At 43.6% G+C, this 12,164-nt stretch overlaps 1 protein-coding gene across 2 annotated transcripts; it reads right to left on the bottom strand.

Annotated features, from left to right (window-relative positions):
• Positions 1 to 4,708: 4,708 nt before the first annotated feature.
• On the bottom strand, positions 4,709 to 8,003 carry CA2H7orf25 (chromosome A2 C7orf25 homolog). Of its 2 annotated transcripts, XM_045494339.1 has the most exons (3): positions 7,858 to 8,003; positions 7,350 to 7,447; positions 4,709 to 6,893 (listed from the first exon to the last, which is right to left on the bottom strand). In XM_045494339.1, the coding sequence occupies exon 3, from the start codon at positions 6,870 to 6,872 to the stop codon at positions 5,607 to 5,609; it is 1,266 nt and encodes a 421-aa protein (XP_045350295.1). In that variant the 5' UTR covers positions 6,873 to 6,893; positions 7,350 to 7,447; positions 7,858 to 8,003; the 3' UTR covers positions 4,709 to 5,606. The 2 variants fall into 2 exon arrangements, with proteins under 2 accessions (XP_045350295.1, XP_045350294.1); XM_045494338.1 differs by lacking the exon at positions 7,350 to 7,447.
• Between the last annotated feature and the right edge of the window lie 4,161 nt (positions 8,004 to 12,164).

Genomic DNA, 12,164 nt, shown 5'->3' with positions numbered 1-12,164 from the left:
AAATCAAACTAAAACCTCTACACAGCAACGGAAACCATCAACAAAATGAAAAGGTAACCTACAGAAGGGGAGAAAATATTTGCAAATCATATCTCTAGTAAGGAGTTAACATCCAAAATATATAAGGAACTCATACAATTCAACAGAAAAAATAAATCCAATTAAAAAATAAACAGAGGAGGGCCTGGGTGGCTCCATTGGTTAAACATCTGACTTTGCTCATGTCGTGATCTCGCAGTTTGTGAGCGACTCACCGGGCTCACTGCTGTCAGTGTGGAACCTGCTTCGTATTCTCTGTTGCCCTCTTTCTGTCCCTTCCCTGCTCATGCTGTCTTTCTCAAAAACAAATAAATATTTTAAAAAGTAAACAGAGGAACTGAATAGACATTTTTCCAAAGAAGATACACAAATAGCCAACAGGTACAGGAAAAAGTGCTCAACATCAGTACACATCAGGAAAATGAAAATCAAACTACAATGAGATCACCTCACACCTGTTACAATGGCTATCATCAAGAAGACAAGTATAACAAATGTTGGCAAGGATGTGGAGAAAAGGGAACCCTTGGGTACTGTTGGTAGGAATGTAAACTGGCTTAGCCATGATGGAAAACAATATGGAGCTTCCTCAAAAAAATTAAAAATAGAACTGCCATGTGATTGAGCAATTTCACTTATGGGTATTTATCAGAAAGAAACAAACTCACAAATATATCTGCACCGCCAAATTCACTGCAGCATTATTTACAAGAGACGAGACATAGGAACAGTCTAAGTGTCCATCTATGGAGCAATATATATATATATATATATATATATATATATATATATATACACACTGATATATATATTGATATATAATGAAACATTATTTAGCCATTAAAAAGAAAGGAAATCCTGCCTGACCTTAATGCCGGTTAGAAATATTTCAACTACATGTAACTGAAAAGCCGAGGTGGCTTAAATAAATTGAGGTTTTATTTTTCCACACGGCAACAAATCCTGAAGGAAGCACCAGGTTGGTCAGCACCAAAGTGTACAAGATTCCATTGGCCTTTCTCTCATCCTTATAAAATTATTTAATTCAGAATGACAAAATGGTGACTTCCCCAATTTTCTCATCCCCTTTACACTTCTTAGCTATCATTTTCCCATAAGTGAGCCTCATCATCACCCACACTAACCAGGAGGAAGACACAAAGAGGAGGCAGCACTAACAGAACCCCACTTCTGTCTCATTGGCAAGGAATTTGGGCACTTATGGATAAGACTGGGGGGATGAGGGTTTGCAGCCTCTACAGGACTGGCAGGCAAAGGAAGTGAGAACTGGGGCCAGGCTCAGAGTGCCAGCCTATATCTGCTGTGACTCTTGTTGGATATTCCTAAGTGTCCTCTTTGTCATCCGGTCACATTTTCCAACACTTAACTTTTTTTGTTGAATTCTGGGAAATTTATTAAGATCTATATTTCAACTCAGAATTTTTTCTTTAGGTTTGTCTATTCAACTTTTTAAAAGTTTGTTTCTCAACTATTAATTTTAGTGAGAGTTTTTATATTTCTAGAAGCCCTGTTTGCCCGCACACTTATGTTCCTTAGTCCCTTTTATTTGGGTGGAGACAGAAATGTCTTTTTCCTATTGTGATTTCCATGATGGTGGAAGGGCGGGGGGGGGGGGGGGGTTCTCTCTGCCCGCCCAGTACACTCCTGGCCTTGCTCCACTGTGGGAATATAGAGCCATTTATGTGATCACAAAATCTGAGAGGACAGCATGGGATGCTTGGCTCATCTCTTTTTCCCTCTTGGAAACAAGTTTCCCACAGATGCGGTGTTCTCTGCAGCTCTGCAAGGGACAAGCTCTCCGGTCACGATGTCAGTACAACCTGTGACTGGGTAGGTAGCATCTGCTACCTGAGCTAAACCCTACCTGAGCTAACCCAGCTCTCTTTCTGTAGATATAAACCACATCCTCCAACTTAGCTGCACCCAATGTTTTGTTGCAAATGGTATTTTAGCCTCCATTTGCCATTCTGGATTATTCCTCTTGTCCCCAGAACATACATGTGGAACACATCAAAGACCCCAATACTGAGGAACTCTTTGTGTTGCTGATTCACTGATGGTGGGTTTCCTCATGTTTTCAGGATGTCACACTGAAAGCTCATCCACGCCAAGTTTGGTTTTTCCATTGGACTCTGTGACGCTTATGTGAGACTTGAGAAACTGAAGTGTCCCCAAGCCCAGAATGATGCCACATACGTTTCTGTCAGGTGTCTGAGGGATAGTACTTGCCTGAGACAACTTTTATACTAATTTTACATCCCCCGGAAGCTACTAATAGAATTTGGACTCTAAACCCATGTACAGCATGGGCTGGGCAAATCAAGCCCAAATCTGACTTATTTTCTTCTGCTCAGAGCCACTAGAGTCAAATTTCCTTGCTGCCTTCCTGGGCAATGTTTGCACGATCTTCTTTCATGGGGCCACAGATTTTCAAAGGTTCTGGCTTTACACAGGCATCTTGGGGATAACCTCATCTCAAGTGAGCCTTATGTCTCTGATTCTACCCCAGCATGGAGCTTAATCCCAGTATTAAGGTTGGGGACTCATCTCTGCCTTTCATCCTCTGGGAAACAATATTCCCACGGGGTGAGGCGTTCTCTGCCTGGGCTCCATTTTAACTGAGATGTTTGTGCATATATTCTTAAAACTGAAACTTGGCTGTAGCTTTTTTTTTTTTTTTTCCAAGATACAATGTCAGGTTTCAGTATCAGAATTATGCTTATATTCGATAAAATGAATTTGAAAACATTCCTGATACAGTAATGATGTGAGATGACCAGCCTACTGTCACATGAATTCCGACATAGCCAAAGGGCTCCAGCCCTCCACAGAGGCCCTGCCCTCAAGCAGGAGCAGGCCAGAGCTCTCTTCAGACAGGAGAGGGGCAGTAAAGAGAACACCACAGTGACCGTGTTGCGTATTTTCCATGTAGCTTATAGTGTTGTGCTCCACGTTACTTTTCAAGCAAGAGCATTATTTGATATTTAAAAGTAAGCAAAAACTTATCTAATGAAGCTAACTGGACCTAGACATTTTTTGGGTCATTATTTAATAACTCTGTAATTTTTTCAATGGCTAATGGTTAGTTAAGTCTTCTATTTCTTCAATTCTATTTCATTGAGATTTCCAAATTTATCCCGACAATATACAAATACAGTGTATTTCCCTATACTAATTTATCTTCTCCCCAGCTATTTTATATCCTTCTTGGTCTTACATGTCTTATTTTATGCTTTCTGGTTTTTCTGCTCCCTTGAGAGTTCTTCTGGCTTGTCTTTACCTATATGGACTAGATTTATTCTCCATCCTCACCCCTCATTTGAAAGCGAGTCAGCTTGGTTTAACTTACACCATCAGTCACATTTCCTGTTTAACACCTCAAGTTATATTGTTCTATTTTTCAATGGCAAAAATGACAAAGTTGCTGTTGACTCCCTTCTAAAGAAGATGAGGCCTTAACACGCTTTTACTTTCCCCCACCGCGTTTAATTCTTGGTCGTAGCCATAGTTTTTACATTATGTATATCCACTCTTCATAACATTTTGGACATCTCATTTCCTTTATAACCATAGGATTCCTTGGACTTGACAGTTTTTAACTGCTATTTGACAACATTCTCTTTTCTCATTCTTTTATTAATTTTTTACCTTTGCTAATTTTTTTTCCTTTGGTCGGCTGTAATAGGTCTAGGATATATATAGGTGGAGTGTGCATGTATGTCTTTCTAGAGAAGGCACTTCTTTATATTTTAGGATCCAGTGCCCCACCACATGTCCATATCTAGTGCTTGCATTATTGTAGATTGTTGGCAATTGTTAACAACTGGATGTCTAGAAAAGGTTAATGATCATGGGAGAAGCACAGGTATGGCCACTTCAGAAATCAATTTCTTCAAAGAGTACTGTGGTTGTACACATCATGGCTGGCAAAGATTCAAGTTTTTTGGTGCCAACTCACAGCAGAAAGGAATAAAAATCTACCTTCTTCCTGCTACTCCTTGAAAGCTCAGCCCTTCATACTGTGCCTGACACATGACAACACTCAATAAGTTAATCACACTTCAGTTGTTTAGCTCCATTTCAGAATAAGAATTCCTTAGTGCAAAGACCAATAATTCATTTTTTTTAGGCCAAACTATTATAATAATGCTCGGTACTTAATAGTACCAAGCACTTCAGTACCTTAATAAGTGCTTGAAAAGTCCTAAGCCCAATTTCTAACACTACACAATTTCAGTTGCAATACAAGTTAAATCCACCTCTCCCCACTAAATGCGAACCCCAATCCCAGCCTTTTCCCCTAGGAAATGTGTTACTAGTTAATAATGGAATCTCTCCCAAGAGAAACACCCCCGAGTTTACTTTTTCATTTCATCTCAGTGTTCACAGACATCCTATAACCAAATTCTACCCCCCTACCCCCAACAAACACTGTGGCTAGAAGCTGAGTTTCCCTTCTCACGGAACAGTAAAGTTGGCGCAACAGAAAGAGGTTAGGCTGTGGCAATGTGTTCTAATACCATTTCCTATGCTTAGCTTGCATTAACACTTAAGCTCCAAGGTGTAATGTCCCATTTTTTAAAATGCTGTCAGTGCCTATCTACTTTGCTAATTTTGTTTTGCTTTGCTGTAAATGAAGCACCTAGGGCAACGTGGACATAAAAATTTATTTTTAATTACAAATTGTGTCGTGCAACAAGTATGGAATCTCCCCTACCACCATTGCACAAGAGTGAAGTAATGCAGTTGTTACTTGCCACTTGCAAAAGAAACAGTAAAGGCATTATTTATAAGTCAAATACTTGCATTATGGGAACTATTTGTACTTTAAAGTAAAATGTGATTTAGATGCTTAATTCTTTTACCATTTATTCAAATTACGATTTTGCCTTAAATGTCCCAGCTTTACAGGAGTGGGACTGCTGCTTACCTTTCTTTTCACAAAGGCGTATCCATAGGCTCATGGGACTCCCATGACCAGTATTCACTTTATTTTCCTCTACATTAATGTACTCTTTAACCACCAGAGTATGCCTGACACATAGCAACCAAGGAAGTTCCTTTTCATTGATAATGGCCATAACTTTACAATCTAAAACTAATCATAAACTATTACTTCCCAGCCTCAACCCACATCAACTGATCAATCACCATAATGAAAAACAAGCTTCAGAGTTTTCTCCAGATATTTAATGCAAGATGCAGTGTAGCCATATTCCATGAAATGCTGATGACCACTAGGGGGCTGTTGCCCTACTCAATCAAACAAAAGTACCACAACACAGCTAAAAGCTTTAATATAGATGTATTTCTGTTCTTAACTGCTATCATGTAGACAGTCTGATAAATAAGGTTGTCTCTTGTGCTTTTGCTACTGCTGTAGGAGGTTATATATTTTATAGATGACACACACAATCAACTCTACTGGTTTAAGAGTTCTAAATGTTATGTGTACTATAGACCTTTTTTTCTTCCCCATTTAAGATGGGAAGACCCAGCCTTTGGTATAAGTAACTTACTTCCATGACAATATTTAAAGGATATCATTAGTGTTCGCTGTCAGTTGTGTCGTCTTTTGGTAAGGGGGTGGCCAGGGCCTCTTTGCTCTCAGTAAGCGCTCTGGGCTGGTGGATAAACACACTAAATTTAACACCCTGGTTGTTGGCAGCTCTGACAAAACCACTATTGGCAGTCATTGTGATGGCTTTTAGAGTGTCTCCCGTCCCAAAAATTGTTAATGAGCGGCTATTGATTTTTGAACTGGCCACTAGTCTCAAGGCACGCTCAGAAGGCTGGTCTGGCACCACATTAATTTGTTTAATTAGCATAGTGGCCCTCTCTCTCTCCCCAGGTCCTCCTAAGGTATCTAGAATAGACTGAAAGTCCTTGACAGCAGATTCACAAGCAAACAACTCTTTGTCCTTCATAAACGCCTCCAGCTGTGGTAACACCTGCTCTTTCCTCTCTTGCTCGGCTTGTTCTGTGAGCACTTTTTCTTTGAAGATAAAGTGGCAGCCTCCATAGCTGAGGGCAGATACGTATGTGATTAAGGTAGTAATGTCCAGATTTACCCTTTTGCACACATCAACCTTAATTTCTGTTGGAAACGCAACACTTGCTAGTATATTTTCTCGGTCTACTCTGGTCACTTGCAAAAGTTCAGGGCCTTCGTCATCGGACTCACTCTCGCTTGGTTGGAGCTCTTCAGGGTGATCTAACAGAGAGTTAACCGCTACTATGTCTCCTCTCACGGATATGCCCATTTCTTGGAGCTTCTCCGCCATGGGGCTGGAGACACTGTTGTAAAACGCAAAGATGATGTGAGGATTGCTATACTGCACTGGCTGCTGGTAACTGGCCTGGAGGAAGTCTTCAGCCTGCTCAATGATGCTCTTGTCACCATACTGGCCCCTGCCCAGCCAAATGTTGTGTAGAGCTTCAGCCTTGCGGCCAATGGCTTTCACCCACGTATGACCACCGTTTGCAACTACATCCACCACAAGGGTCTGCTTTTCTCCCAAGGTATCTGTGTAACCAAAGACATGAAGAACACTAACAACCTCTTCCAAGTTTTCTGCTGATTCCACAATGGCTCTTAGGTGTGTTAGATTAGTGCTCTGTAAATGGGATTCCTTAATAGCTACTTTCCCAGCTTCTACTTTCTGTAGGAATTTTAATTCTGCCTTCAATTTGCTGCACAGCTTTGCACCACCTTCTATACCACCTTTCCTTGATCGAGAAAGTGATTCCGCTCTCTTGATCAGTTCCTTGGCTATGGCGATTCGTTCACAGAGCATGGAGTGTGCGGACATGCTGACAGCATTATTCCTTTCCTATGAAAAGAAACAAGACAAGGCAAATTGAAATAGTCCTCAAAAATCATGGCAATCAATTCTTCACTGAGGACTACCTAAGTTCAATCCAGCAACAAAGCTTATGGAGTCTGAATCTATGAACCTGGACTTGGGCATGACTGATTTGGGAGTGACTCCCTCCTCTGACAACTAAGGATGATACCTGTATTTCTGAACTCTTCTGCCGGGTTCGACACACTTTTTAGACCTTTATTTTTTTTCAGTTTGAAGATAGTATTCGGCACGTCCCAGGTCAGAATAAAGTGCAGTTGTTCAGCAATCTACTACATAAGGGATTCGCTCAGCAGCAGCTTTGCTGTTTGGTGGGAGAGCAATTTTATAAAAGGCTGGGAAAGTGTAGAGAACGTGACTAGATTAAAAATGACTAGCTGGTTATAGCAAATTGTCCAAACCCATACTGTAAGCCTTTCTAACCTTTTCCTCCTTCGTGAGTCGCTCTCCTTGACGTGACTGCCTCGTGCTATGCCACGGGCACACGGTACACCCGCCGAGGAATCAAGACTGCCCCGATCCTGCATTTGACGTCAACACAGTATATTTTAAAAGAGCTACGGGACCCACCAACTCGGCTCCCGCTCACACCAGGAAGGACAAGCCGAAGATTAAGTAGACCCCACGAGCGCAGCCCGTGACGACCCGGAGGTCTGCGGAGCCTTCCGGGGGGGGGGGGGGGCCATTGGGCCCTGGAACCCTAACGGGTCCGCCTGCACAGCAGGACCCCGCCACGCAGACTCGGGCTCAAACAGCCCCCGAAACCAGCGCCGGGCGTGGAGGCCAGAGCGGGGACGGAGGGGGGCGGGGAGGGGGGGGGACGCGGCGGCCCGGAGCCGGCCCCCTCCCCCCGCCAGGCCGGCCGGCCCAGCCCCCTCCCGGTCTCGGTAGGGGCGCCCCGTTCCCTCCCTCTGCCTCCCCGGCTCCTCACCGGCAGCGCCAGGACCGGGAGCGCGAGCAAGCGGGCACGTGCGTGCGCGAGGCTGGGACCCGCCGGGAAACCTCGTCTGGCGGACCCCACCCCACTCTAGCCGCCGCGGCTGCTCAGCCCGCGCGAGTGCCGCCGCCTCGGCAGCCTCTGGCGTCACGTGGCCCCGCGCCGGGTGACGCCGAGCCCGCGAGTCCCAGGCGGCAGCGCGATCTACCGAGCGTGGCTGACGCTAACGTGGCGGCCATGTTTGTTGAGGGCACCCGGCTTCTCGCACGCACGGAGCAGGGAGGCACCGGGGGTTCGCGGCCACTTGGGCCCAGGAAAGGAGCGGAGGCGAAGCTCGCGGGGCTGGGCATCATTCCCAGTGGGTCGTCGGCCACTCAGTCTAGGAGGCCGACCCCGCACCCTAGGTCTTAGGCTCGGTTGGACTTTCCCTGGGGCGGGAGTCGTGCATTTTGGTGGAGAAAACTCCCAGTTGTGCCCAAGTACCCCACTCCTGCTGTCAAGCTCAAACCCCTACCAAGTGACAGGCAGCGGTGGTTCCAGAATGATTTTCAGCTCATTTTAATATAAGAGGAGACAGGCAGGAAGCTTGTCAAAAGTGTCACAGCTGGTAAGTGCCAGAGCTGGGAGTCCGGATTCCAAGCCAAAGCACTTTCTACTGCACCATCCTGGGCTCTCCATTGAAAGTGTGGTATCAGAGATATGCTGCCTTTCTGAAGAGGACAAATCGGATGGCTTCTGAGGGAGGAACTTATATTAGGCTAACAAGAGTGTCCAAAGTCAACCAAAAGGTTAGGACTTTTGATAAAGCTAATTTTAAAAAATTAAAATGGGCTTCAAGTTAATACTAGTCCCATGTGTGCCTGCTCCTTCCCCAAGCCTTACTTGAATGGCAGTCTTAGGAAAGAAAAAGCAACAGACCCACGAAAAAAAAACAAGAAATGAGACTGCACATGAGATATGTCAACACATTTTTGGAATGCCAAAAGCAATAATAACATCCATTCAATGCTTATTATATGGCAAGTGTTACTCTAAGTACTTTTCACATATTAACTTATTTGATCCTCTTCGCAAACTGAAAGGTAAATATATTTTACGGGTAGTCCACCACAAAGAGGTTGTTTAACTCAGGCAGCCTCTCTGTAAATGGAGCAGTGAGCACAGTGGAGAAAGTGTCTACAGCAAGTGACTGACAGAGCAGAGCCCAAAAAGGTTTTGGAACTGCAGGTGCCTGGAAGACAGAAGGGAGGGGAGCAGTGAGGCAGGACTGAAAATGGGCACGGCTTCAGTCTGTGAGAACAAACAGCCAAATGCTCTCTCAGGTGCAGTGCAAGCTGGACAGCTAGCCACCCTTCCCCGGGTAGAAAACTAGAGTTTACCATGTCGAAGGCAGGGAGTCAGAGGGATTCGAGACACATTATGAAGTGACAGTCTCCTATGGAATGTGAAATACTATTAGTCCCTCCTCTGCCCCTCCCAGGATGCAGACGCTCCTCTCCCTATTTTCCTCTGGAGAAGCAGAGCAAATGAAAGACCACAGAAAATGGCCTATAGCAGGATCCCTGAGTAAGTAGGTGCGGGGCTCGCAAACACAGTGCTTCCAAACATTCTTCTGTTTGAAATTTGAAGTAAACATAAAGCAGAACAAATGGCTTTGAAAAGTATTCTATAACTAGCATCCTCAGATAAAAGGTGTTCCATTCATGAAACACAAGGACTTTTTTTAAGGGAAAGGTGACAAAGAATGAGTTTTTTTTTTTTTTAATGTTTATTTTCGAGAAAGAGCATGCACGCGAGTGGGGAAGGGCAGAGAGAGGGAGACTGAGGATCAGAAGGGGGCTCCGCACTGAAAACAGAGAACCCAGTGCAGGACTCACGAACCAAACCATGAGATCGTGACCTAAGCACAAGTCGGAGGCTTAACCAACTAAGTCACCCAGGCGCCCCAAGAATGAGTTTTTCAAAATTAAAAATGGTATCGCCAATGTTAAAATATCAATGAAAGAGTAGGAAGAATGGGTAAAACTGTACTAGAATGCACAATAAAGACAGGTGAAAACTTTAGCAAAAAATGTTTCTCAAACACTATGAAATTTACCAAAACTGAAAGATCTTAGTTTCTACAGTGAAAAGGCCTCCTGAGTTAAGAAACCCAAAGACAGACATGTCATTGTGAAATTTCAAAATGCTGCAGATAAAAGTCCTAACAACTGCAAAGGAGAAAAAAGTTATACCAGCCAATGGAGAGAGAACATAGTTTCAAACCTGAAACTGGCTGGATTAGGGCAGAAAGACAGAAGGTTCCAAGACAGAAACTTCTGGAGGTGTTGGGGAACCAGGGTGGGGGATTGGAGGACTGAGGAGAGAACCGTTAAGGTCACTTGACACGATATACTGAGGAAAACAGTATGCAGGTTTTACGATCCTGTCACGGGAATCTGGGAGTTGGTGATGGCTACACAGAACACAAAGAAGTGAAGCAGTATTACCTGCAGGAAGATTATTTAGGAAGCGGGGTAACAGCATACTTCCATAGCCATAACAGAAACTTTTAAACTGAATATTATGATCTAATTAAACTGAGGCAGAGAGAAGGGAGGGAGAGTTCCGAATTCCCATCTTGCAGGATATAAAGTTTATATAGTGGCTCAACTTCAGGAATCCGGAGATAACTGAATAAGCCTACTGTGTGAAATATGGAGGACAGTACCTGCTGGAAAACCTAAAAAAGTTCAAAGTGATGAAACGCAGGGGCACAGCCTTTGATGAAGTGTTAGAATTATCGAACTTTTTAAATATGCTCATGCTTAGGAAGCTGTCGCTCACGTGGAGTTACGTGACAGAGGTGGGGTTAAGGGCTGACTTGGCGGTTTCAGTCCCTGAACATGTGAAAGCTCTTTTGATCCTCCTTATCATCCAGTCAGTGCCCAGTGAACCGGTGCTCGAGAACTAGAAAGGTCAGTATTGCCCCTCATCCTTATCTCGCCTTTCCAACTCCCTCCTGCCCCCACATGTGAATTTTAAACATTCCATGGTTCATAACTAATTATTCAGCCAACTTCAGTGAGGAACTAGAAAAGAGGAAGGACAGCACAAGTGGAGGCAAACTTTTTAAGACTGGGAAGATACAAAATGAACTGAGAATGGAGGGGGGCTGTGCACACGAGGAGCACTGTGACACGGAAGTGGATTAAAAGCAGCTCAACTCCACAACCTAGAGATGACTGAAGGGTTGTGGGGCATTCTGGGATGCAGTGGGTCATAAGACCAAAGAACTGAGTTCCCCAAGAACTGAGACGAAAAGGAATGGCTTAATTTTAAGGTTAATGAAAAGAATAAACTGAGAACAAAGGTAAAAGTGTTCTAGGCAGCTTCAGTTGAACTAGGCTTTGCATTTAGTGGGGCAAGAGGCAAGAATAGAATATGGACATAAATCTGCTTCAGTGAGTTTTTCCTCCCTTTATTCTGCGGACTTACTCTGTTAGCCCCCATTAGGAATCTTACACACATTTTCCTTTTGTCCCTGCCTTTCCTTTTGCCTGCCTTATGTTTCCCTTCTTTGATTTGTAGGATTTTGGCATTCCTCTAGTTTTTGAATATTGGATAGAAGGGAGGGCTTACGCAAATCAAAGGCAGCTAAACCTTAGAGTACTTGACCGTCAACCCTGCCAGGCCTTTCATTGGCATCATCAAATTCTGTCCTTAGAAAACCCTCTGAGATAATTACCTGTACAGTCACTTAGCCTGTAAATGAGAGTTAAGACCTGACCCCAAACCTATTCCTTTTTACCACTATGTTCTCTTTCCAGTGTGCAATATACCAAGAGCCCATGACATGAGGACAGATGATTAGATAAGGCCTTCAAGACCAACATCTTGATGTTGGATATCAAGTTGCCATCTTCCATCTTTCATAATAATCCTGCCGCTGCCTATGCTAAGATATGGTGCTGTCGTGATTGTGGGAGCAGAACTGGGAATCCTGACCAAACTATCCAAGGTAAGACTCTTTTCTCCTACACTCAGCTAAATCTTAATCAAGATCTTTTGAGCCACATTTAAATCATAGAACTACATACTGTATCTTTGTTGGTAAGAATGATGTTCATAACCTCTGTTCTGTGAGCCAAACTAATGATGATTTCTCTTATCCTAAGAAGCTTTAAAAAACAAAAAAACTAAGCAAATGTCTACACATCTGATGAAAACAGAGTTCGCGTTATTTGCCTGTTTGTATGGGCCTTAATTTAAAGCCAAGGTTCTGATTACACTGAGATAACATGAATAAGGGAGACCCTTAA

This window comes from Leopardus geoffroyi, chromosome A2 (assembly GCF_018350155.1).
Source record: "Leopardus geoffroyi isolate Oge1 chromosome A2, O.geoffroyi_Oge1_pat1.0, whole genome shotgun sequence".
NCBI classification, from domain to species: domain Eukaryota; kingdom Metazoa; phylum Chordata; class Mammalia; order Carnivora; family Felidae; genus Leopardus; species Leopardus geoffroyi.
The sequence above is the reverse complement of the archived record's forward strand: the minus strand, read 5'-3'. Positions and strand labels throughout refer to the sequence as shown.